The 27,979-nt window shown below is 33.2% G+C and overlaps 1 protein-coding gene and 1 pseudogene across 5 annotated transcripts; one reads left to right on the plus strand and one right to left on the minus strand.

Moving 5' to 3' along the window:
• The first annotated feature begins 259 nt into the window (after window positions 1–259).
• On the plus strand, window positions 260–3,679 carry LOC132637868 (transcription factor MYB15-like; annotated as a pseudogene).
• A 9,705-nt stretch (window positions 3,680–13,384) lies between these two features.
• LOC132636613 (rac-like GTP-binding protein RHO1) lies at window positions 13,385–27,768 on the minus strand. Of its 5 annotated transcripts, none has more exons than XM_060353562.1 (8): window positions 26,287–27,768; window positions 24,390–24,554; window positions 24,128–24,196; window positions 21,458–23,532; window positions 19,693–19,780; window positions 19,441–19,550; window positions 19,281–19,344; window positions 13,385–13,866 (listed from the first exon to the last, which is right to left on the minus strand). In XM_060353562.1, the coding sequence occupies exons 4-8, from the start codon at window positions 21,674–21,676 to the stop codon at window positions 13,856–13,858; spliced, it is 492 nt and encodes a 163-aa protein (XP_060209545.1). In that variant the 5' UTR covers window positions 21,677–23,532; window positions 24,128–24,196; window positions 24,390–24,554; window positions 26,287–27,768; the 3' UTR covers window positions 13,385–13,855. The 5 variants fall into 5 exon arrangements, with proteins under 5 accessions (XP_060209545.1, XP_060209546.1, XP_060209547.1 ...); XM_060353563.1 differs by having other exon boundaries at window positions 24,390–24,559; XM_060353564.1 differs by lacking the exon at window positions 26,287–27,768 and adding an exon at window positions 26,064–26,279.
• Window positions 27,769–27,979: the final 211 nt, after the last annotated feature.

Consider the following 27,979-nt stretch of genomic DNA (forward strand, 5'->3'; position numbering starts at 1 on the left):
AACTGATAGTTCAGGTGTGTTTTAATGCATAAATGATGCTAATTCAGGTAGGAAAAAAGAAGAGCTAATAGTTTGGTGTGAAACTCGCAAAAAAATGATGGTTCAAATGTGTTTTTAACCATTAACGCGGAAAAGTATTTAATTCAAATGTACCTGATGCTATAACGTCGTGGCCGTCCTAGTATATCTGTGTACCTCGTTTTCCATTTTCCTTTTTCCTTTTTTATTTTTTTTTATTTTCACACAAGATTGCACGTTTTTCTCACTTTGTATATTTTGGTGCATATAAAAGGGAAACAACAAAATTAGTCAGAAAAATTAGAGGTACAGAAATGGCAAGAACACGTTGTTATGACAAGATTAGTGGATTGAAGAAGGGGATTTGGACACCTGAAGAAGATAGAAAATTAGCAGCTTATGTTAGGAGATATGGTTGCTGGAACTGGCGTCAACTTCCCAAGTTTGCTGGTATACTAAACTAAACTTGTATTCTTCTTTAATTTTCTTTTAATGATACTCTACTTTATATATATTGCAAAAAATAGTAATAAGTTATTTATACCGAGAGTATAAAGATTTGTTTACATTATCACTTAACTTTAACATGTAATATCAAGTTTGTTTGGGAGGGGGAGTGGCTGCTGCAGGTTTGCTCAAATCCACTCCATATTTGTGTTTAAAAAATCATTTAATATGTACAAATGATTTATGTAAAATTCAATAAACAAAAAAATTATAGTTTAGAACCCATAAACTATGACTTCCGACTTCGCCTCTATGTTAATATGTATACGCATTTTAACAGTATCAACAAATAGAATTTAAACTCACGAAAAATTGGTAACTGTGAAGTATAAGGGGTTAAATTGCCACATGCAATTTCCTCCATACATATACTTATTAAATAGGCGTTTGGACATAATTTGGCTGAGATGTTTAAAAAAAGTAGTATTTGATGATGTGGTTGTAAACAGGTATTTAAAAATTAAAGTTGTGTTTGAACATAAAAATAAATTGAAGTTTCTTGTGAGAAAACTCATAAAATCTGTTTTTTTTAACTTCAAGTTGTATATGTCAAATCTGAAATAATGGGTTTGTTTAATAAGCAAATACCAAAATTTATGTCCAAACAAGGCTTTATAAGTATTTCAACCTTTAAAGTTTACCAGAAAATAAAAATTAGAAGGACCGAGCTTAAAGTATATATATTGTTTCTTCTCCATCTAGTGTCCGATACGTATTTGTATTGGGGCTCGACTAAATTCAGATTTGTGTCGGAGAGTCAATGTGGGTAAAACGCTCCCTAACAAGGGCAATTCCGTACCCAACAAATCGCGAACCCAAAACCTTAATTAAGAATGAGGAAGTACTTATCACTCTATCACAATTTTGCTGGTAATATAGCTCAAAGTAAAGTCTTTCGAAAGGGGAATATAATGATTCTAAGGTGAAATTTGTGTAGAAATTAAAAGTGTGCATGACACGTGGAAGCTTGTTATTGTGGCAACTAGTTACGCCACAAAGGTAATTTCCTCCCCCGAAATATGAGCACCAATGTGTTCGAAAAATTTGGTCGCTTCTAAAAAAGGATATAATGGTGACTTTTGTCGCTGGAAAAAAATAAAAAATACTAAACTTTCAGTGACCCTTTATTTTGAAATATATTTTAGTTGTGTCAATGAACTGCCTACTAATTCTTTTGTTTTCAAAAAATTAAAATCTATTTTACATTTCTCAAGAAGAGTAGTATAAGAACTTTTCATTTCTCCCTCCGTTCACTTTTTACTACTCGTTTATTATTGGCTTTGCACATTCCTTAAGAATTTAATAAATGATATTTTATCATAATATTCATTAATTGGTGAATAGTCTCAGTTACAGACTTGAAAGATAATTTGAAAATGAGTAATTAATGTTAAGAATAGAACAAGGGAAAAAACGTTTGCCTCTCTATTGTAAGCTCATATTTTAAAAACAAATAACTACAAACCCCCTCAAATTGTGAATAATTTGTGACGGTCACTAGAACTCCCGCAAATTGTATCAAGTAGCGGGGTACATCCATTATTGTTTAGTTTAAATGAGTCATTTTTTCTCTTTGTGAAGGATTATCCAGGTGTGGGAAGAGCTGCAGGCTGAGATGGCTGAATTATCTGCAACCAAATATTAAAAGAGGAAATTACACTAAGGAAGAAGACGAGATAATCATGAAGCTTCATGCAGAAATCGGAAATAAGTAAGCAATGCAACATCTCTCTCTTCGTCCATTTTTTCTTGATCATGTTTAACTCGACACCCCCCCCCCCCCCCCCTTAAAAAGCAATAATTAAAATGACGATTTTATTCTATCACTCCTAGTTATTAGTACTATAAAATAATTTTCTAAATAATTGAGATCAATCAAACATACTTTAAAAATTGTGCAACCACTAAAAATTGCTTGAAGTTTTCAACCCAATAATTAATAATAAGGGTAAAATAGGTATGAAATGCAAATTATCTCATAATTTTTCAAATTGAACAAATAAAAGTAGACATCTATTTTTAGTATACGAAACAAGTAAAAATGGACAGAAGGACTATTTTTCTTTTACACATAAACAGCACAACTGCAGGCTTGCAGCTAAAAGCTTCAGATATATGGACTTATAAATTTCCACTGGAAATATACGTACATATGGTTCCAAATATTAATTACTCATTTTGTCTCAATTTGTATGTCATATTTTTCTTTTTAAACGGTCTAAAAAAAGTTAGATTTTCTTTATTAAACTTTAAACTTATCATTTTATCCTTCATTGTTTTTATAGCCACACAAATGTTTATAATTTGTTTTAAAATCACCATACACCAGTTTTAAAAATCTTTCTTCCTTTCTAAAATTCTACGCCCAAACAACCGCCATATAAATTGATCAGACAACGGGAGTAAGTTGAATTGACATATGTACTTGTTTGTCTGGTGATCAATAAAGCTTTCTTTTCACCTAAAAAATGGAGTAAGTTTTAGGTTAACTGATTTCCTTTAAAATAATTGACATAAAAAAAAAACATTTATTCCTTTTTTTTCTTTCAAATTTATTCTTACGATTTCAATTAGTCAAGTTTTAATTAAGCGAAACAAATAAGAGAGAAGCACAACTAATTTTTTATGATTAAAGCTATTAAATGTCTATTTTAAAAAATCTAATGTAAAATTTTCTTCATTGTTTCTTTACATTCAGATGGTCGGCAATTGTTTTTCACTTACCTGGAAGATCAGACAATGAAATAAAGAATCATTGGCACATCTCTCTCAAGAAAAGATCAACTCAAGAATTAATTACCTCAAAAAAGAAATCATCTAATAACAACTACCAGTCCAGCAATCGAAAAAAGAAGAAATTATTGGAAACTTCTCAATGTTCACCAATTCAATCATGTAGTGAAGTTTCTCCTTGTGCTACAACTGATCATCAAAAAGTGTGGAAAATATTATTGATGGAGAATGTGAGGTCTTTCAAGAAAAAATATTTGAAGAATCCAGTGGAAATTTTTGGACAGAACCATTTTTACTAGATAGTTTTAGTACCACTAGTAGTGAATTTTTTATGCCTAATTTAGAATTTGAGCATGGACTAATTGTATCTCCATTTTCCCCAGTCATGTACTATAATGAATTTATATGCTCATATTATTAAAGGTAGTGAACCCCTTAAAAGGAATTTGATGGTTAGAATTTGTGGGGAAAAAAAAAATCTAATAGAGAGGAATAGAGGTAGTGAAAAGTCAGTAACTATCTGACGTCGTCCCTTTTAGATTGAAATTGATTGTACTCTTAGCAAAAATGATTGTACTTTCTTCCTTTCAATTCTTACAAATTATATAGTTCGAGTCAAAGAGTGACATATATAATCTTCTAACTTCTTACTAAATTATTTTGAATCTTGTTCGAGTCAATATGCTGGTAATCTCAATAAGCATTTTGCTCATTGCCATGTGTTCATGAAACACATTGTAAACCAAGAGGTTTTGTTTTCTATCGAGTGGTGGTTAGACCAATTATATAATATGGGGTGGAGTGTTGGTCAGTCAAGAACTCTCACTTACAAAATATGAACGTTGCGTAATAAAGATGTTGCAGTGGGTCTGTGGGCATACTAGGAGAGATAGGATTAGAAATGAAGATGGCTGGGACAAGGTGGGAGTGGCCTTGATGGAGGACAAGATATGGGAAACGAGGCTTAGATGGTTCGGACATGTGAAGAGGACATGTGCGGATGCCCCAGTGCAGAGGTGTGAGAGGTTAGCTATGGATGGCTTCAGAAGAGGTAAAGGTAGACCGCAGAAGTATTGGGAAGAAGTGATTAGACAGGATGGTGCAGTTAAAGCTTACCGAGGACATGGCTTAGATAGGAGGTTGTGGAGGACACGAATTAGGATAGAAGGTTAGTATATAGTAGCGTTGTCTCGTTTTTCCTTCCTTACTAGTGGTCATAGTATTTTTCATGTAGTTTCATAACCTTTGTTTTCTGTTACTATCTACTGTCTCGTGTGATTCGCTTAGCATACTGTTTTGTGGTAGTTACTGTTCCTTTTTCTTTTTGACCTGCTTTATTTTTGCTTTATCCTGAGCTGAGGGTCTGGTGGAAACAACCTCTACTTCCCGAGATAAGGGTAAGGTATGTGTATACTCTACCTTCCCCAGACCCCACTTATAAAATTATACTGAGTATGTTGTTGTTGCTGCTGCTGTAAGGCAATTATTGATATATTTGTCATGTCCTTGTGCTTTTCATGATAATGCGATAGAAAGTTATGTTTCTTCTTCTACTATATATATGATTGAATGTATCGAACCTAGCTTAATTGGCTTAGTACATTCAATACTAATGATAGTTTACACACATTGTTATACATAGGGTAATTATGCCGAGAAGTAGTGCACTAGCAGAAACAACCTCTCTACCTCCCAAGATAAGGGTAAGGTATGCGTACACTCTACCCTCTTCAGACCCCACTTGTGAAATTATACTGAGTATGTTGTTGTTGCTACTGCTGTTGTAAGGCAATTGATATATTTGTCATGTCCTTGTGCTTTTAATGATAATGCGATACAAAGTTATGTTTCTTCTTCTACTATATGATTGAACGTATCGATCCTTGCTCAATTTGCTTAGTACATTCAATACTAATGATAGTTTGCACACATTGTTAAACATAGGGTAATTATGCTAGTGCACTAGGCTGAATATATGATGAACTCCTCCCAAATGGTAAGATTTGCATTCCACAGTTCTTAAATGTCTTCATTTTTTTTCTTGTGTTTAGCTTCAATGTTATAGCTTTTTACATGGTTAAATGCTTTGGTATATTGTTTAGCAGTATCGTGGATAGTATGCAGTTTTATAAGTGTACTTTTATGTGTTTTGTATGAGGTACAATGAGTAAAAATTAGAAATCATGACAATTAGATAGTGTATGTTATACCCCATTTTAACTGGGTTAAATTAGAAGTACAACATATTGGTAATTTCTGTTTTTGTTTATTTTAAGGAGTCGTCACCTAATTATTTATGGTGAATTAGGACACCTAAAAGTTTATTAAAGTTATTTTAAAGTTAACTCCGTTTTAAAAAGTCTACGAAACCAAAAGATCTGAGTAAGGGTTCAATTAGTCTATAGGGAAGCTATTAGGCATCCTATAAGACCCATTAACAATGGTTAACCGACCGGACTTACAATTAATTAGGCTAAGTGTAAATATAGTATTATAGGAAAGAAAATAGCTTTGTAAATATGGCTAAAGTTGTAAATAGCCATGTAAGAATGTTGTTCAAAATAGGACTTGTAGAAAAATAATAATTTGTATAAAAGAGTACTTCTAATGCTATTTTGAAGACACGACTCATAAATGTTGTTAAGGTTTTAAACGAAAGTATAATAGTGTTATTTAAAATAATATTGTAGAAAAACATAATATTTTGCGTAAAAGAAGATTTTAAATGTTTAATGAGACTTAAAGATATTGCTAAGGCCTTAAATGAAAAATATAGTAATGTTATTCAAAAATATGATTTGTAGAAAATAGGATAATTTGCCTATGAATAATAGCCTTTTAAAAGATGATTTGACAATATGATCTTTAGATAAAAATGATATTATATGAATATGGTGGTGTAGAAATGCCTAGACTTAATTCTTAAATATGATGAAAAGGCCATTTGAATCTGGAAATGAGAGAAAGGACGTTGAGTTATTGGTTTTAGTCTTTAAACTCAAGTCATATTCTAAGTGAGAAAGAAAATTATTATAGCTATTGCCCTCAAGGACGTGTAATGCTATATGTGCTAAAATTACTCCTTTAATCACTAGCTATAGACGGAATTTAGCATGACTAAATAAAACCAATTACTAGTCTTTTGTTCAACAAGTATCACACAAGCAAATAGAGCAAACGAAACAACCAACGGGACAAATCAATAGGACGTTCTGCCGAGCTATAATGTTTCCTGTTTAGCTCGACTACGGAGGGAAACAGAGGCATAACAGCAGCTGATGGCAAGCAGTAAGCTTGGCCTTAAAACGTCAACTGTTTGCCTAAGTTGTCATGGCGATTGGTCTTAAAGGAACAGCAGCGATACGCAGCATTGTCTCATTAATGTGGCAGCAAGGTTGTCGAAGCAACTCGAGGATGTTTGGGATTCGAAATTCCCAGTTCATGCAAGAGAGAGAATGAAAAGGATTAGAAGAAAAACCCAATTAAAGTCATTATGGAGGATAAAAAAGAAAGTTAAAGAACTTATGCCAAACAAATTCAAAACACTACATTCGCCATAATATCAAGTCACCCGAAGAAAACAAACAAATTCAAAGCCGATATTCGTATACCGAAACATAGCACACATCAATTTCCTTATATCATACTACAAGAGTAGAATCAAAGAAACATTTTTCTCACGGACACCTTACACGATTTCTGATTTGATTCAAGTCCCTGAAAGACATTTATCCAAACAAGATTATCAGCTTTATACAACCTCATTCGAATATAAACTCAAAATTTCCAATCGCAACACTGAAATAAAGTCGTTAATGGCTGTTCAAACAGAGGCTAAACATGATTTTCTCCCACTAATATATCATAATAATCTAAGAGAACCACCCCGTAACACAAAGCACTTATCATTGCCTTTTAGACTCATGATTCAAAAGCGAAGAAAAACAAATAAAGTAGACAAGTGTTGACCAGTTATTACTATCACTGCTGTTGGCAAAAGACACGCATTTTATTCACTGATTTTGCTTCTGTTCATTTTTATAGGCAAGTGTTAGCATGAATATGATCAGGAAGTAGTCCGACAAACAGGATTCTATTTAGCAAGACCAGCTTATCAACATCTCTTCCTACCTCTTTGTCATTCAAATTGGAATCAATCTTATCAGTTGTAAAGAATGAGGTTCACATGGACATTTTCCACATAAATCATACAACCAGATTTTGTACCAAATATAAAATCCCGAATTCGTGCTCTTTTAACGAACTGATGTATCAAAACTGGCTCAATAGAAATAACATTAACAAAACAGGATCTGCGTAATATCTATTTTCCGACACCTAAATCTTCAAAACCAGAAAACAGTTGATATTTTCATGATACATATTAAGGCACGAAGTATGAACTAGGAAATGAAACACTTAACGCTTACATATCCAGTCCTCAAATAGAGATTCTAAATGAAAGGCAAATGTTTGAAGGCTTATAGTTTGAGGTCCTTAAATTATCCTTGAAAGATATTTAACTAACTGAACTGATTGACTGATTGCGTAAAGTATCGGAGAGAAGAATGTATTCTTAAGAAAACGAGTTTGAGGAAAATTTCAAAGTGTTTAAGCATGTTTCAAACGACCTCTCAAGCTTATAGCCTCGCCAAACTAGTTTGTCAAATATACAGAGGTAAAATCATGTAAATACACTACCCATTTTTAAGCAAAGACGTACAAGTTAAGACCTGCTAATTGAATGCAAAGAGAGTTTATTCCCATCATTCTTGTTATCAAAATAATGACCACATATGATTTCCAGAACTTTGCTATTTTACTTTGACAAATACTTAACTTAGTTGAAGCCAAGACCAGTCAGAAAGTCAAAACACACACACATATATATCAAAATTTGAGGCATCAGCACTATTTAATAAGGACATTTAACGGCCTGCTGAAGCATAATGCAATACCTAGTCAGATTGACCCAGCTTAACACAGTTTAACCCGAATTAACACTCTTCTCTTATAACAAACTAAATCAACCGAGCATGCTGCTAATGTATTAACAATCACCAACAAGATTCATATTGATCTACCTAGTCCTGAATGAGGAAAAATTGAAACTATTAATACTAGCAGCTAACCCCCAACATATTAAAGCACACTTAACTACTAAGCAAACACAGTCATTTAATTATACTAGTATATAAACACACTTCACAGAGCCGCCAACTGAAACTTAACACTACAATATGCTAAATCATATAGACAGTAAGCTAGCTAACACATGATAACTAAGAAACTAAAAATGCTAAAATAAAGAAAGGAAAGGGAATCCACGGACCTTTTTCGGGTACAGTGAACTGGGCGTCGACGTCTCGAATCTACTCTCGTCTTGACAGATTCGAAACTCGAGTCAAAATTAAAGTATTTCTGTCGCAATTAAAGTATTTTTGCCGAACAGCGATGAAAGTTGATTGAATCACGAAAACATAACTTTTCGAATTTCATAACAGAGAGTATTCTCTGATTTGAAACAAAGTGCAAGACCCGATTTTTGAAAATGAAAGAGAATTCAAGACTTTTAGAAAATACTCATGTATCACCAATCCATGTTGAATCTCCCCTGAAACAGAATGGAATTAGAACAAGCTAAGTCTTAAAGCAGTGGAGAGATAGAAAATGTGAAATGTAGTAAAGTATTCGGTGATCCCCCGATTGTTGTTTTTCAGGGGATTTTCCGGCGTTTTTCCGATCTATTTATCTAAAGTTGATTCGGTTTTTTTTGCTCAAGAAAAATCCCTCAAAAATCTGAAAATTCCCCTAAGTACTGAAAATTTCGGGTTCCAGATCCTTGTTGATTCGGGTTTCTTACTCATCAAATCCTCTCCGTTCTAAAACGATGTTCAATCCCCTCCCAAACTGAATGATCCCCCTAAAACGATTCAACTCGCCTTGTATTTATAGGGTTTCATTTGTATTGAAGAAAGAGAGGAGCGTATAGGAGAGACGAAGGAGCGGGGAACAGGCGTGGGGGACAGGAGAACGTGAGGAGATAGGCGTGGGGGACAAGGGTGAGTGGAGGGAGCGTAGGGAACGTGGGAGAGAGAAGGGAGGCTGAGAAGGGAGAGAGGGAGAGTAGAGAAAGAGAAGGGAGGCGGCGGGTGAGGTGAAGAAGAAAATGAAATGAAACCCTACTGGTTTCATTTCATGTTGTGGGACGGACCGGGTCGGGTATGGAATGTATGGGCTGGACCGGGTAATATTAGGTAGTGGGCTGATTTGTTGGGTAAGTTGTTAAAGAGTGATTTGGGCTGGTCGGTTAAGTGAGGAAATGGGCTGGTCTGATGAAATTAAAAACATGGGTTGGGCCATTTATTTGGCATATTGTGCTTTATTGTTTGGGCCAGCAATTGGATGAAAATATGGATCCTTCTTCCTTTATTTAAATTATTTTTGGGCTTCTAATTTAATAACTCCTACAATATATACTATGTAAAGACAATTAATAATTAATATGTAGAAATAAAGATTTTGCAAAGTGTTGTTTTGTAATTAATTTAACGAGTCCAAACCCGAAAATGATTTGTGATAAAGTAATGCTCGTAATGTTGAAAATAAAAGTAACGATATTAATAGTAGTAGTAATAAAATAAAAAATAGTGAAAATAAAGTGTTTAGCTCGTCAGTAAATTTAGAAGCCCGAGTAAATAAAATTAAATAAAAGAGGGACAAAATTGGGTGTCAACAGCGTAAGTGGCATAAGTTTATATGGCGAACATGTGAAAAATTAAAAATCATGACTATTCGGTCGAGTAAATGTAATAAGTTTAAATGAGTTCCATAAGTGAAAATTAGAAATTGTGACAATATGATAGATTATGAAATAACTTTATATGACTATATGATCAGATAACATGAGTGAAAATTAAAACTCATGACAATCTGGTAGAGTAAATGAATAAGTTTATGTGAGGTACTATGAGTGAATATTAATAGTTATGATAATTAGAGTGCTAAATGAGGTATCATGAGTGAAAACTAGAAATCTTTATAATCCCATAGTATAAATGGAATAATTTTATATGACGCACTATGAGCGGACCAAAAATCATGATATCCGATAGAATTCGGATAGAATTAGTAAGTTAATTGTCCAACAAGATAGCTATGCATGCATGCATGAAATAGATGAATTTCTTCTTCTTCATATGTATAGTAGAAAATTGTAGACTCATTAAGTATTTGTGATTATTTTGAATTGGTTTCGATTGAAGAAACTTGAATAACATCATTATTGAGTTTTATTGAGCTTGTGTGTAGAAGAAATTAAAGAAAATCTATCGATTTATGAAAGTTTTAGTTGAATCTAACAATTGAAAATGTGTTTAAATTGCATTACAAGGATGAATATCAAATTTGAAGTCATTTAGAGTTGATTTATAACAATTTGGATCAATTTTGAAACAAAAATGTGTTGTTAAAATTTCTATACTACAAGTTATAGTGGAATTAAGAACTTCTGGTCATGTAATCATGTCTGAACGAAGTGCCAAGATTTTCAGTCACAGCTGCTGAAAAGATCCTTACGATGAGTTAGGATTGGCCAAAATCCTAACAATCACCATAATTTGGGGTAAAAATCCTGACAAATACTGACTTAGGGTGCATTTGTTTTCATTAAGATTAAGACGTCTGAATCGGAATACACATCTGAATATTAAGATATTGTATTTAGATCTAAACACTGAATGATTAAGACTGCTTGTTTTTCAACATCTGAATGTATAATTTATTTATATTTAAACATAATAAATATATAATTTAAATAAAAAGTAATTAAATATTAGAAAAAATCTTATTGATAATTATTATTTGTGTTTAGTTGATCAATGAAATACAATGGCTGCTTGAGAAATACAGTAACCTAGATCTGATTAGTAAATATGAAATACTATGAGAAATGAAGAACCCATAAAATTTAGGCAACAAAAGTTGCTCGCTCAGTCAATGATCAATTAACAAAAGTAAACCAATCACCACCATTTTTTTGGTGCCTCCTATTTTAGCCATTGGTCTCCTCAAAGCATATTTCAAAAGAGTGCTTTTAAACCCTAATCTCGCAACTGGAAACTACCATTAAAAATACGGAAGAAAGATGGAGAATTGAATTCAAGAATACCCAATTAGGATTTTGTCACTTTACCAGTTCAAGAGAAAAATATTGGGCTGGTTGATTTACAGTTGAAAGAGATGAGGAAGCATGAAGTTGTTTTGAGAATGGAAAGGAAAAAAAAAAAAAAAAAAAACGGGGCGTGAGGTTGAGGGAGAGGAAAACAAAAGCGTGTATTTTAAGGTTTGAACAGTGTTAAGACTCCTTCCCAGACCTGAACGAATCAGATGTTTTCAGACTTATTAAGAGCTTTTTTAAAAATAAAAATAATTGCACTTAATGAGCTGAGATCTAAATCAAAATGATTCAGACCCTCATTAAGTGCAAACAAATGAGGCCTTAGCTTGTTGTTAAGGAAGTTTTGCCCAATATTTAAAAGATGCATTGCAAGATGCGACAAAGATTGCCTTGATAGTAATCCAAGTCTGTTTCAACTATATTGGTCAAAGCAACTGTATTAATTTTTTTCCTACATATTCATTTAACTATAGTATTTATAGTGTTGGTGCTGGGAAAAGATTGGACTTTTGGCATATAATTTGGAACAACCTAGTGAAAAAAAAATGAAAATGTGAATAATGGGTAATTTCATGGGTGGGGAAGAATTTAGTGCCTAGAAAGTAATGGGAGATTAATTGGGTTAACTTAATGGCTGTTAACAGAAAACTACATTTCATTGAATACACATAAGCATTTTGGTCAAATTAGGTTACTTTTTACACGATCTTTGACCCTGCAACTCTTAGCGCCATTCTTTAGCTTTTTAACCAAAACTCCATGTGGAATTTGAGCTTCCGTTTTATTAATTCTGAAGATTTGTTTGCTATGGATGTGACCAATCTGCACATTGTAATATTTTTTGCATTTGGAATCCATCATATGGTTTCTCTTTACTTGATTCAAATTGTAAGCTTGTTTAATTTAAACGGAAAGGCCAAACGTATTTGTATTACTGAAAAGGGCCAAATATACCCTTCGTTATACTTTGAGTCCAAATATACCCCTACCTTTATACTATTGGTTCGAATATACCATTTCTCTGTTAAAATTGTTCAAGGTGAATATCCAATCCTACGTGGCACTAACATTTAATGAGGTAGAAGCCACGTGACATGTCACCTCAGCACCCCCATCCCTTTTTACCCATCCCCTCTATTTCTTCTTTCACCACTAGCTTATCCTTCCCCTCAACCACCAATGCCAACCATTACCGTCACCATGACCACCTCTGTAGCTTATATTAGTTGGGGATACGTTGATGGTAATATAGTGTGACCCGATTGGTGTTGACAGTCTTCTGCCACAGACATTTGCACTACTAAAAAAACTGCATTTTCCGACCTAAAAAAGGGCAATTTCCGACCTCATGAGGTCGGTTTTGCGCAAAAACCGACCTCAAAATTAGGTCGGAAAAGAGTGGGTCGGAAATATTACCGACCTCATGAGGTTGCCAAAAACCCACCTCATGAGGTCGGTAATTTTTTTTTAGTCGGATATTAATTATATGAAATACCGACCTCATTATGTCGGTAAATTATATTAATAATGTAATGATATTAGTTTACCGACCTCATGCAATTCCCTGAAAAAATTTGCAGAAAACCGACCTCATGCAATTCCCTGGAAAAGTTTGCAGAAAACCGACCTCATGAGGTCGGTAATTTGCAATTTCTGGAAATTTTTTGCAGAAAACCTACCTCATGAGGTCGGTAATTTGCAATTCCCTGGAAAATTTTCCAGAAAACCGACCTCATGAGGTGGTAATTTGCAATTTCTGGAAATATTTTGCAGAAAACCGACCTCATGAGGTCGGTATTTTATATGTGTCTGGGCCCAAAACCGACCTCATGAGGTCGGTACTCTGCAAGAAAAATGGTAGCACCTAGCTGTTATTCCAGCTGCCCACCTGTCAAGATGAAAATAATTTTACTTTCAATTAAAACCAGCTCAAATAGCTGCCAACAATACACCAAACTACTATAAATACATAAAACATTAAGCTACTATTACAACACATATATTACAACCACCAATACATCAAATTCAATTCGAAACTATTTCAAAGTTGAATAAAAACATCAATCAAACATTCACAAGAGACATTAAGCTCTTCAACTTTCGCAAACATCAAAAAAACATTAAACTACTTCAACATTTGTAAACATCCACAAAACATTAAACTAGTCTACACTAAGTTAGTCTACAACATTAGACTACTTCACCCCTCGCAAACATCCACAAAACACTTACACAATCCACAAATCATATGGAGGTGGAAGACTATATGCAATGCCATTCATGAGGGGATCATGAGGCAATGGAGTGCCTCGTGGTGGGAGACGTGGCGACGGGCTTCTATCTCTAATCGCAAGGTTTTCTGGTGGTCTCCGGGGAATCCCCGTCTCCTTAGCTTTCTTTGTTTTCTTACTCCTCTTTTCACCTGCCAGCTATACAATAATGTATGTAAGTATCGCAAATATAAATAAATAGAAAAGGGATAGATTCAAAATTTGTTTAAATAATTCACCTATTTAACTAAATCAACGAACTGCATAGTACAGATTATTTGACAACAGAGCAGTTACAAGTTTAATAATAATTCTATTAGAATTTATAAAGTGGAGCAGTGCTTGGCAATGTTACAGATATTCTTGACTTGCATTTTCAATAGATTGTTACTTTAGGAAAACTTTAAAACTAGGTATGTTGGGTAACCAAGATACAGTAAAAGTAATGTGCGGACAATTCAACCTATTCGAATAGTGTTCATATTTTCAATGAAGTTATGCAGTACAAATTTTCAAAAGGAAGCAAAGACTTGGGATTGACCTTTTACTTGGCTTGCATTAATAGTATGTGAGCATCGGTTTACATTTCATATAAAGTTCTTTATAGATTAGAAACAGTTATCATACTTGTGATGTGATTCTGCTGGATTTGTATCTAACTGCACTCACTGTTTGTTCAAGCAATATTCAATGGTCCCTGTTGATGGTGAAGTGTTGTTGATTGATCTGATATGTAACTAATTGTTTGAGGTATGTTGATTTTATATTAAAGCAACCGAGACATTGTACTATTTTAAGCATATTAACTTTGATATAGCAGAGATTAAAGAGGTTAAGGAGTGAATAGGGAGAGGAAAAAAAATCCGATGAGAAGAATTGACAAGTCGACAAGTAGGGAAGTGACATTTTCAAAGAGAAAAAAGCGGCTTACTGAAGAAAGCCAAAGAACTAACAATCCAATGTGAATATTATTTTTCTTCTGTAATTTACTACTATTCCTATTATTTAAAATTTGCATGTTTAGTCTATGGTGTCTATGTGTTTTTTATGAGGGGCTAACAGATTAATGATGCTCTAGGAGGTAAAGGTGTCACCAAGTACTGACTGAAAAGACTAGAGTTGTTATAAAGGATCAGCTGCAAGGAAAGAAAAATAGAAGTAAGAGTTCTAAATTATATCAACATCCTCCTGGTGCCAATCTGATAGCCCTTAATAAGCTCTTTCTTTAATTTTTAACTTGTATTCATTACTCCTTTTTTCCTTGTAGGACGTTGGATTTAGTTGATGAAATTGGAAGGTTTGGTGAAACCATTCATGGAAACACTACTAAAAAAAGGGGAAAAATCGACGATGAAAACCGACGGACTGCGTCGGTTTTTTTAATGAAACCGACGGGAAACCGACCCTTTACGATCCGTCCGTTTACATAGCCTCACTTTTTGGAAACCGACGGATCACGTCGGTTTTTTCCGACGGACTGCGTCGGTTTATTCCGACGGACTGCGTCGGTTACGTGGTCCGTCGGGTTTTATCCAATAATTTTAAAAAATAAAAAAAACCGACGGACTGAGTTGGTTTTTTTAATTTCTGATTTTTTATCTTATATTAAAACAATATATATTTTATGAAAAAATCAACGCACTGCGTCGGTTTTTTATTTAAATTTTTTTATTTTAAATAAAAACCGACACAGTGCGTCGGTTTTTTCATAAAATTTAAGAATTAATTTCCAGAAAATCGACGGACTGAGTCGGTTTTCCGTCGGTTTTCTGGAAAATTTTCAAAATTAATTTCCAGAAAACTGACGGACTGCGTCGGTTTTCTGGAAAATTTCCTGCATGCAATTCATGCATTTTCTGCAGCCACACCTGCACAGAAACCAGTACCAAAAGCTGCTCAAAACTAGCATTAAAATGCTCCAAATCAATTCTAAAAGAGCTACAACACATAAAATCACTCTAAGTAACAATCAAACACATCAAACACTATCTAAACACATTAAATACGATCTAAATAGACCTTCAAAGTTCAAAACTATTTAAATGTCCAACCAAAAGTACCATTAACTAGTTCCATAAAGCATAAAACATAAGTCCATTATGAAATCTAAACTAAAACATAAGCCCTACGATGATCCATCTACAAAAATATACCCACAAATTATTGAGGTTATAGAAATATATTTTAACTTAAGAATTCTAACTTAAAATATAACTTAAGAAAACACAATCCCAACCTATTCTAACTTTGAAATCTCAATAACAATTATAACTTTAATAACTTATGGATTCTAACTTTAATATAACTTTTAAAAGCACAATCTCAACCAATTCTAACTTTGAATTCTCAATAACAAATCTAACTTTAATAACTTATGGATTCTAAATTTAATATAACTTTGAAAAGCACAATCCCAACCAATTCTAACTTTCAATTCTCAATAACAATTCTAACTTTAATAACTTATGGATTCTAACTTTAACAACTTATGGATTATAACTTCAATATAACTTTGAAAAGCACAATCCCAACCAATTCTAAAAATTGAAAAGTAAATCTAGTCAAATAAAGTCTACATTTTAGTTTTGAGGTTATAGAAATATTATAACTTAACATTCTAACCTTGAAAAGCACAATCCTAACAATTCTACTTTGAATTCTCAATAACAATTCTAACTTTAATAACTTATGGATTCTAACTTTAATATAACTTTTAAAAGCACAATCCCAACCAATTCTAACTTTGAATTCTCAATAACAAATCTAACTTTAATAACTTATGGATTCTAACTTTAATATAACTTTGAAAAGCACAATCCCAACCAATTCTAACTTTCAATTCTCAATAACAATTCTAACTTTAATAACTTATGGATTCTAACTTTAACAACTTATGGATTATAATTTCAATATAACTTTGAAAAGCACAATCCCAACCAATTCTAAAAATTGAAAAGTAAATCTAGCCAAATAAAGTCTACATTTTAGTTTTGAGGTTATAGAAATATTATAACTTAACATTCAAACTTTGAAAAGCACAATCACAGCCAATTCTAACTTTGAATTATCAATAACTTATGGATTCTAACTTTAATAACTTATGGATTCTAACTTTAATATAACTTGGAAAAGCACAATCCCAACCAATTCTAACTAAGCTAACACAAATACATTGACAATGAACATAAAAATTAGCACAATCTCAAGCTATATATATATATGAAAAGTAAACTAGTCAAATAAAGTTTATATTTTTTCACAAATTTAACAATAATTTAAGAAAGCACAACACCAACCAATTCTAACTTTCAATTCTCAATAACAATTCTAACTTTAATAACTTATGGATTCTAACTTTAACAACTTATGGATTATAACTTCAATATAACTTTGAAAAGCACAATCCCAACCAATTCCAAAAATTGAAAAGTAAATCTAGCCAAATAAAATCTACATTTTAGTTTTGAGGTTATAGAAATATTATAACTTAACATTCTAACCTTGAAAAGCACAATCCTAACTAATTCTAACTTTGAATTCTCAATAACAATTCTAACTTTAATAACTTATGGATTTTAACTTTAATATAACTTTGAAAAGCACAATCCCAACCAATTCCAAAAATTGAAAAGTAAATCTAGTCAAATAAAGTCTACACTTTAGTTTTGAGGTTATAGAAATACTATAAGTTAACAATTCTACTTTGAAAAACACAATCTCAATCAATTTTAATTTTGAATGCTCAATAAAAATTCTACTAACTTATGGATTCTAACAAAAAGCACAATCCCAAAAAAAAAAAAAAAAAAAAAAAAAAAACTAGTCAAATAAAGTATACATTTTTGCACGAATTCAACATCAATAATATTACAAACAATGATAACTAAGCTAACACAAATACATTGACAATGAACATAAAATATAGCACAATCTCAAGCAAAAATAAAAAGTAAACTAGTCAAATAAAGTTTACATTTTTCACAAATTCAACATTAATAACATTACAAATGATGTTTAACAAAGCTAAATAGACTAACATTAGGCCTAAAATCTACAAATAAAACTAAAATTGAAAGAATTTTAAAAGCCCTAATTTAAAAGAAACTACCTCAAATTACAAGTTAAAAACGGGGCTGGGGTAGGTGGGGTTGGGCTGCGTAGGTAGCGACGGGTGGGCGGCAGGTAGCAGCAGGTGGCGGGCGTGGGCAGAGGGGGTAGGCGGCGGGTTAGGGTTTTTTATTTTAGAGAGAAGTGGGTTTTTTTTGGGGAAGATAGCAAATGATATGCCAAACCCGTTTCTATCATATTGTTAAAAAAAAAACGACGGAAAAACCGACGCGGTCCGTCGGATTTTTTAAAATGTTGACCAGCCTTTGACCAAAAAAAAATTAAAAACCGACGTAGTCCGTCTGTTTCTTTAAAAAAAATCGTTTATTAATATTTTACAAAACAAAATGAATTATAAATTATTTAATATATTTTTAAAAAATTAATTAATTTTTTTTTTAATAAAACCGTCGTGGGACGTCGGTTTTTGTAAAAAAAAATTTGGCGGAAACATAATTTCAAAATTTTGCGGAAAAAACCGATGTTGTCCGTCGGTTTTTTAATTAAAAAAAAAAATAGAAATACACAAAACCGACGCACTGAGTCGGTTTTCCGTTGGTTTTTCAAAGCGACGCAGTCCGTCAGTTTTTTGTCCGTCAAATTTTGCCAGTTTTTTAGTAGTGAAAGTCAATCTATTTGAAATTTCAGGTTTGAATTTGTCGATGTCTAATTATATATGTTTGTTGTTCCTTTTAATATCACCATCTCCTCTTGCATCACAGTTCAGTTTTGATTGTCTAAAAATGTAAGAATTTGAACATCGAATCAAAAATCTTAAGGTTATGTATGGGTAAAGTATCCCAAGAAATCATAGGTCCCTTTGAAAATCTTTAAACAACTAATGTGGTATAGGTCTATTTTTATCTTTCTCCTGCAATTTTAATTGTCGCAAATAGTAGGACCTCTTAGCGGCAATTGTTTGGGTCTTTACCAGCTAAAAGGTGTGGCTAACCTACTGATACTTTTTTTTTTTGACTAAGATACCCTTAATTATGATTTTTGTTTTCTTTTTAAGTTGTTCTATACATCATTAAATTTGTACATTGAACTGGGAATATGTCAAAGGCAAATTTGGGAAAAAGAATTAAATCCCTTCTTGTCGCAGTTATCTTATTATCTTGCTATTGTTTCTGCTTGTTGATAACGCCTATTTTTCGTCTTTCTATGAGCCGAGGGTCTCCTGGAAACAGCCTCTCTACCTGGCCAAGGTAGAGGTAAGGTCCACGTACATATTACTCTCCCCAGACCCCACTTGCGAGATTACATTGGATATGTTGTTGTTCTTGTAATTAAATCCCTTCTTGATTTTGCGAGACATCATATATATTGGACCAACCTTTAGAGGCTAAAACATCAATTATTTTGGACTGGAGATAGTAAATAAATAAGAAGATTGCAGACACAATTGATACCACAGATCTGTGAAACAAACTGCAGACTAGATCGAGTTCAAAGAAAAGCCTCACCAAGTTTTGTTCCAACAAGAACTATTGGGACACCAGGAGCATCGTGCTTCAACTCAGGAATCCACTGAAAACAACCAATAAAAATAGTAAACTTTTCATGTACAGAACAATAAATTAGAAAGAACACTAAACGAGGAGAAATACATAATGAAACACTAACCTTCTTGGAGACATTTTCATAGCTGGCTTTACTTATGAGAGAGAATGCCAAAATGAAAACATCAGCCCCACGATAACTCAGAGGTCTTAATCTATTGTAATCCTCCTGTCCTGTTAAAGATTTAATGATGTCAGGGTCATAACAATGTGGACAGCTCACAGGTTTGCACTATAGGTATATGCATTGAACACATTAACATGTTACAGTTATCAGAAGCTTCAAGCAATAAATGTCATGCAAATAAATAATTACCAGCAGTATCCCACAACTCTAGATTGACAGTGGCTCCATTGACAACTTCATTTGCACTGAAATTGTCGAACACAGTGGGCACATAATCCTGTCAAACAATTGCATGAATGAGGGAAGAGCAATTGATGTTAAATTAGGGAAAGATGAAGGGACTACTTCTCGGAATATAAAAACTTAGATATTTCAATTGACAAACAAAAAAGAGTAGATTCAATGCATGTAAAGTCATATGTGATAATACGACATTTTCCCTCAAAACCACAAAAGATGTAAATGCATCAAAGAGCAAACACCAGACAATCAGATATAATTATCACCAAGTTCATATTGAAGTAAATTCAATGTCTTCTCTTCCTTACATTTAAGGCTAATTATGACAAATTTATTTAGAAGGGACATGTGATGAATTTGGTAAAAAATAACTCAATATGCTTATAAAAGTATAGCATACCAAAACAAACATGTAAACCAAGAAATATTTGTGTAAAAATGACGAAAAAGGTAAAATTTAGCTCGTAACAAGATATTAAAGCAACAGGTCATGCAAACCAAGTAATTTATCCAAAAGATGGAAACTGGGTCCCATTTAGCTCACGACAAGATATTAAAGAAACCAGTCAGGCTTGTAAGTGGAGAAGGGCAAAAGGGCGGATCCATCATCCATTGAGTTTCAAAGCTGGAAATACAAACAAAACATGGAAACCAAGAAATTTGTCCAAAAGATCAAAACAAGATAACGACTTAGCGCCCGACAAGATATTAGGCCAAACAGACCTTCAATAAGCAAAAAAAAAAAAAAAACACGCAGCAGGAACTTGTGGACATGCCTAAGCAAAAATCTAAGACACTCGAATTTCTTTTCAAAAACTGAATAAAGGCTAATAAGACACGCACTGTTTACATGATGTTTATCAGTATATATTCACGAATAAGGCCTGAAATGAATCAAATTATGGATATAAGAGAATAAATAGAGAAAATGAGGCAAGAGGATGAATGCAATTTTACAAGGTAATACACATTGAAAAAGGAAAAAACTAGAAAGAAAAAAGAAGGAGAAAATAAGCTGTGTATTTTCTGGAAGATGATCAGAAAATGATTATCCAAGATAAAACATTTTTCCAGAAACACCTTTTCCTTTAAGTCCCATTTCTTTAAAAACACAGTTTTTTTTTTTTTAATATCATTTTCCAGGTTTGATGTAAATGCAGGTGACGTACGGCAATGATAAGATACACAAATTGAATCTTTATTAAACTTTAGAGCAAGGATTTACAATAATGTATAAGAATTCAGCAACAAATTGGCTTCTTTTTGCACCATAAACCTAACACACACTAAAACAAGGGTATATGGACCTTAGAGAGCAAGAGATTGAAGTACTCTTTTGGCTAAATGTGCCTTAGAATCAAGAAACCATCACAAATTCAGAAAATTTAAAACCAAACACATAAAAAAAGGTACAATTCTCATTAGACAGGACTATAAAAGCCCATAGCACCCGACATTGTCTTTGGCATGGACATAAACTTCCCAATTTGCAAAAACAAGAATGGTCTTGAATGTCAGGCTTCCCTACTTTCTTATGAACTAGTGGAAATAGATTTATTTTTTTATTTTTTTTAAAAACTTGGAAATAGAAATTTTCTCCCTGTAACTTTCTTCCATCAAATTAACAGCACAATGCCAAATATAGAACATTAACCATCATCAGGAGCTTTCTAATTACAGCGCAATATTAATTAAGAAAAGAAAGAAAGCATACCTCAAATGATTGGCTGTGGACGCAACAGCGACGGCGGTACTGATTAGGGACGGTGGCAACGGTGACGACAATACTGATTAGGGATGGCTGCGACGGTGACTCCCCGCAATGATGGTGATATCGACGTCGTATTATTAGGGTTAGAGAGAGAGAGAGAGAGAGGGGGAGCGAAAACTGATAGGGAAAGAGAGAGAAGGGTTTATTTGAGTCTGTTTTCATTTAATTTATTTGCCCAATTATGCCGACCTCATGAGGTCGGTATATTTAATAATTTTATTTTTAATTTAAAAGAATACCGACTTCACGAGGTCAGTCTATTAAAAATAATTTTTAATTATTTTTAATGAACCGACATCGTGAGGTTGGTATTCTTTTAAATTAAAAGTAAAATTATAATATTAGGCATCAAATAAATTTCCGACCTACTGAGGTCGGTACATTATTTTTTCAAATTTTGATACAAAATTACCGACCTCATGCGGTCGGTTTATTTTTAAAAAAATTAAAAAATAAATATTACGACTTTACCAACCGACCTTATGAGGTCGGTTTTTTTCCGACCTCAATTGAGGTCGGGAAATCTTGTTTTTTTAGTAGTGTTGGGGTGTGCTTATAGTGTATTGCTTCTGGTTCAAGTTTAATGCTTCCTAATTGGATACAATACCCTTCTGTATTATATAACTAAATTAATGTATGCACCATGGTATGATGTTCTTCTGTCATTTAATAGTAAATAACATAATAAGTCCTCAGTATTTGACAGTGAAAACCCCAATTAATAACTTTCCCCCTTTTCGGTAGCCAAAAGTGTGGGTAGGGAGGAATGTCATGGATTGTATGAAGGAAAAATGTGCGAAGGCATCAGATAATATCTCGTTTAGTAGCCAGAATTCTTCAATTTTATGAGTATATTTTCCTTTCTTTTATCTCTTTTTCCAGTAGATACTGGTCAACTGGCTGTTGTTCAATTGGTGGACATGGACACTATGAAAGTTGTGAAATTCCTATTTGAGTCAGAAAGTTGTGGGCAATGATTGTGGAGGGGAAGGATTTGCTAGTCGTGCAAGAACAAATAGAGGAGAGGAGTAAAATGGGATAGAGTTGCTGAGGTGGCATGCCATGTGGCTTCCACCTCATCAAATATTAGTGCCACATAGGATTGGATGTCCACTTTGGACAACTATAACGAATAAAGGATATATTTGAACTAATAGTATAACGATAGTAGTATATTTGGACCAAAAATATAACGACAGATATATTTGGCCCTTTTCCAGTAGAACAAGGGTATATTTGGCTCTTTTCCGTAATTTTAATTTCCTTTTATAAATTCAACATTAATTGTTGTCCAAGCTATAACAAGTACTACAATCAAAATGACATTCAAAGCAAAATTAACAAAAAGTTATGTACCTATTAATAAGTAAAAAAAAAAAATGAACAGTACATTAGTAATTTAAGTTAAAGATGTTCAGTATAAGTACAAATTGAAGATGCAAGGCATGAGGATGTTTTCAAAAGAACGCCATACATGGTCTTTTAGTAATTTAAGGCGGATTTAGTTTACAGGTTTTGAAGCATAATTATTTTTATTATTAAATTTTAGATAGATTATATATTTTAAATAAAGTTTTTAACATAACTATAAAATTTGAGTTAAAATTATTAAATTTTAATCGAACTTGCAACAACAGAAGTGAGTCCGCCCTAAACTAGATATGGTGATGCCTGTGCTGAGCTTGGGCCTAATACAACACCCTTGACGTTTCTGCCCTTGTGAACAAAATCAATTTAAATCTCCGACAATTTTGAAGAGAATGACAAGAATCAAATAGTTATTCCACAATAACCTTCAATATTATGGTCAGATTGGAAAAAGGATGGGCAATAGATATGAAGTAAAAAAGAAACAGAACTAATTTAACCCTTGCTTGCCTAGGGTACATCAATTGACTCTGCAGATTGTCATCCTAGTATTTTCCCCAATAACGTTATTGTTTTGACAAAGTACATATAGTTGCATCCATATCAATTGCACTTCAAGAAGTAATTCTTTTCTAGCTTCAACATTCGATCTTCAAAGAAAAAGTTGATAATATAAGAAGATGTCAGCTCCGAGATATTCAGCTCATGGAAACATTTGATAGACATTTTTGTTCACAAAACATAGGTGCAAAATCCCCAAATGGAACACTCATCAGTAGAAGAAAGGTTGAGAGCTCTAACTTCCAAAAATGTGTTAAGAGTAGAAATGTAACATGTTCTCATATTGATATTGTGAATAAATCTACATAGAATTAGAAGAAGAACGAATCAATTTCAGCGATCATTGGCCGAATCAATTTCAGCGATCATTGGCCGAATCAATTTCAGCGATCATTGGCTCCCTTGAAGAATAAAAGAATTGGATGTCATGTAGCTCGAAATAGTCACTTCAGCAAGCAACAACATGGATGAGAAGATATAAAAAAAATGATGCTTCAATGCCCATCTCTTCTATGCAATTCAATATTGGAACAAAGTCGATCAAAAATATTAAATTATACTCACTTGTACATGATCCATCGAAAGCTACACAGTGAAATAAAGTTCTGAAAACTCTCAAATTCTACATAACCAAACATTCATGAACTTGAAATTTCATTATCCGTTTGAAGGAACTTCACTTACCTCAGATGAAGGTATACACTCGAGCAATGCTAGTGAAGGTGAACAAAAAATTGAACTTCTGAGTAGGTCCTACAAAAAAGTAAAATAAAACAAATTAGATGCATTTCTTATTCAGTTTTGGGCGATGATACTATAACAACTCCAAATTCACCATACAAACATTGATATATCTTATAATCTTAACTGAGAATAAAGGAAATAATCGAAGGATAACCAGAAGGAGATGAAAAATCAGGACTCAGAGAAAGGAATGAGAGAATACAGATACTTCATGACTGTTTGCATAAACTGTTCTTCTAAGCCGTAGTCCTTTTAACCGGTTGTTAATTGGGTTTGGATCCCAAATAAACCTCTGTGAAGGCCTTCTGGTCCTATTGCTCCTTCATGGCCCAATAGCTGCTTGTGTGACACCCTTGCACTCCTAGTACTGGGCTTGATTCATAGCAAACACTTTTATAAGTTTCACTTTTTGTGGAGAAAAAATTTGGAAAACGAGTTAAAAGGATGTTGTAGACTAATTTTATAAAGTGCTCAGTTCAATTATCTTGGAAAAAATCACATTTGTTTGTAAAATTTACAAATGAAAATTAAACTAACTTTAAATAAAAAAATATTTTGAAATCAGTTGGTAGTTACCTAATTACAAGGTTTGTAAGCATATTTACAAGCTTTAAACGTTAGTTTTAGTCAAATGCATGCCTAAGTTATACTAAAAGAACTTTTAATATCTACATTTATTGATGGTTTAATTAACTCTAAGTCTGATCTGCGAATGAATGACCTGGCTGAAATTTTCTAAAGCCCATCAAATTAAACCACGACCATATGATGTAAGACTATTTAAATGCATATCTTATCCCTTACACTAAACTTTGCTTCAACAAATAGTTGTATTTCCATGCCTCCTTCCCTATGTGACTCTGAAACGGAAATTTAAATTTGATTTTCAGAAAAATGTAGGTTAGCATTCTGTTCCCATCCAGTGGCGGAGCCAGAATTTTCATCCAGGAGGTTCAAAAATTCTAAAAGGTAAATATACGAAGAAGTCAGGGGGTTCAACATCTATTATATATACATAATAAAATAATTTTAACTTTGAAAATATACTGTAATTTTTTGCCGAGGGGTTCGGAACCCCCTGGACATATGCTGGCTCCGCCCCTGTTCCCATCCAAACTCCAACATAATTGCCTAACGAAAGCTCTTTTATCTCTACAAGCTATTGTAAAATTATATGAAGTATACTGGCCTCTTTTGCATGTCAACTGAAGGCAAATTCAAGTAAGCAACATCAAGCCTTAATAAATGACTTATGGTGTTTCTTGCGGATTAATTGGAAGGGATCAAAGTACGGGCTACGTGGTGTAAATATTTTCAAAATAGACATAGAGCATAAATATCCCATAAAGAGAAAAAGTCTTCAACCAGTATTTGGAGAGGGTGAACCACCACAGCAACTAAGCCACAATCCGGGATTGGCTTAACAAATCGTCTAATACGTTTCGCTTCATCTAGACTAAAATAAAAATTAAGGGTTCTTCTAAGCTAGAGACTCTAAGGGCCCGTTTGGCCATGAAAATTGTGAGTATGCATGCGAAAAAAATAGTTTTTGTTTTCAAAGTGAAAAACGGTAATTGAAAATTGGAGTTGCATTTGGGCATGAATATAAATTGGAGTTGCTTTTGGATTTTTATCAGTGATTTGAAGTAAAAAAAAGTGAACTTTTTAGTGTTTTTCAAATTCCGAAAAAAATTCGAAATTTCAACTTCAAGAAAAAATAAAAATTGTTCATGGCCAAATGGCCACTGAATCTCAGACTTTATCCTTTTTTTTTTTTTAAGGCAAACACTTTGTCCTTACATGCCATACAAATCTTTAACCAATACAATTTATCCGAAATTTTGAAAATAAATAAATAGAAGGTTCAAGTACGTACATTCAATGCTAGAGTACAACACTGGTTATGCATCTGGAACTGATTTAGGGGAAATCATCATCGAGTTCAGCTCAACAGGCAAATAAGCACAGCAGATACACAAATTCCAAGAACACATCAACACATATCTCTTTAGATTGGAGAAGACAATAGGAGAAAACCGACATAGCACTCATTATTTCAAACACATGAAGGAAAATTGAAGATTGGAAGCACATCTTACCTGAAAGGAACAGATCTGGTTGTTCTGAGATTAAACTCCTTGGTTATGGGTTCGCTGCACCTGGTGAGAGCTTGATGGTGCGAAGATGATGTGAATCCATACCGGAAAATCAGATTTTTGAACTGTGGCGGAAGTGTGATGCCTTGCTCCGGCGAAGTTGACCGATCGAGAACTTTCCTAAATGTTGGAGTGGTGTGGTGTTTGGTCTGTTGCATTTTGTTTTTATTGCTTTTATTTGGACCAGATCGTTCAGATGGGTCTTTGCTTTACTTTTATTTTTTTTTTAACTATCTATTTATTATTAATAATATCCCTCCACTAAGTATATCACTTAGTGGTTTCTTAAAAAAAAAAAAAAAAAAAAAAAAAAATAGAAGGTTATGTCCACATGATGTAGTCTACCCAATAAATAAAATTTAGCATAAAACTCACTTCAATTAGTGTATTGTTATAGTAAAATGAAGAGTTAATAAGTGCTTTCAATTAATGCAAGAGTTACTGCATCAAAGTAAGCAACAATCATCTAGCAGCGTCTCTAACAGGCTGTTTTGGAATTGAAGATAATCAGAACTCCATGTTTGAGTTCTTTGTATGAAACCAGAAAGAAGAGAAGAAGGTGATTTAGAAGAAGAAGAAGAACAGCTTAGTGATGAAGAAGAGAATCAGAAGACTTTCATTGATAAACGTGTAAGTTTACAGTGCTATGTATCTTCTATATATACATATGTGTATGTAGTAGAATTAGTTGACTAACTACTTCACTAACTACCTTTCACAAATACAGTTATAACTAACATTTAACAGACTTAACAGACTGCTATGCTAAGCTCGTTAACAGCTCATCTAACCAGTTGTGTTAAGCACTAATAATCCCTCAAGTCAGGTCAATGAAAGGTTGATCACTGCTAATATCACTGGTATGTATCAAGGGATACTTGATCAAGGGAATTTGGTGCAACAGGCAAGTGGAAACCAACCTGGAGCATGTGTGTTTACCAAAGAACAATATGATCAGATTCTGAAAAAGAGCAGCTGCTTCTCAGCTAGTGTCAATGCTACAGGGTCTAAGAGTCAAGCGGGTAACACAACTGGTAAGGATACAGGTATAAGTAATGCTTTTAACAAAATGCTATCTGTTGATAGGTCCGACAGGCGACAGAATGTATAACAAAATGCTATCTGTTGAATTTTCTTCCATATATATCGAGAAATCAGATACATTTGCCTCGTTGTAGCGTTTCCACATACCGCATTGAAATTTTCTTGAATGTTTGATACATTCTAATCATTTTAGTGGAACCGGGATTGTTCGAAAAATCCCTTTGTAGAGCATTGAAGTGAAGCTTCAAATTGTAAAGCACACTAAGGGACCCTAAAATCGTTGTCTTTCAGAAGATCTAAGCAAACATCTGGAAAAGAAGAGAGGTTCTTTCTAGAAGCTTCGAGAAGATGGTGGAAAAAAGTGACAGAGGAGGGAGAAGAGAGTTCTTAGAATTTGCATGGAAACTAGGTGGGCATTTGGATATAAGGATTGTAAAATTTGAAAAAAAAAGTACTCCCCCCTCTTAAAAAAATTATTCTAGTTTGACTTGATACGAAATTTAAGAAATAAAGAATGATTTTTAAAATGTATGATTCAAAACAAATTTTAAATATTTGTATGGTTACAAATCATTCCATAAAGTTAAATTAT

The sequence above is a fragment of the Lycium barbarum genome, chromosome 4 (assembly GCF_019175385.1).
Source record: "Lycium barbarum isolate Lr01 chromosome 4, ASM1917538v2, whole genome shotgun sequence".
Classification (NCBI taxonomy): Eukaryota; Viridiplantae; Streptophyta; class Magnoliopsida; order Solanales; family Solanaceae; genus Lycium; species Lycium barbarum.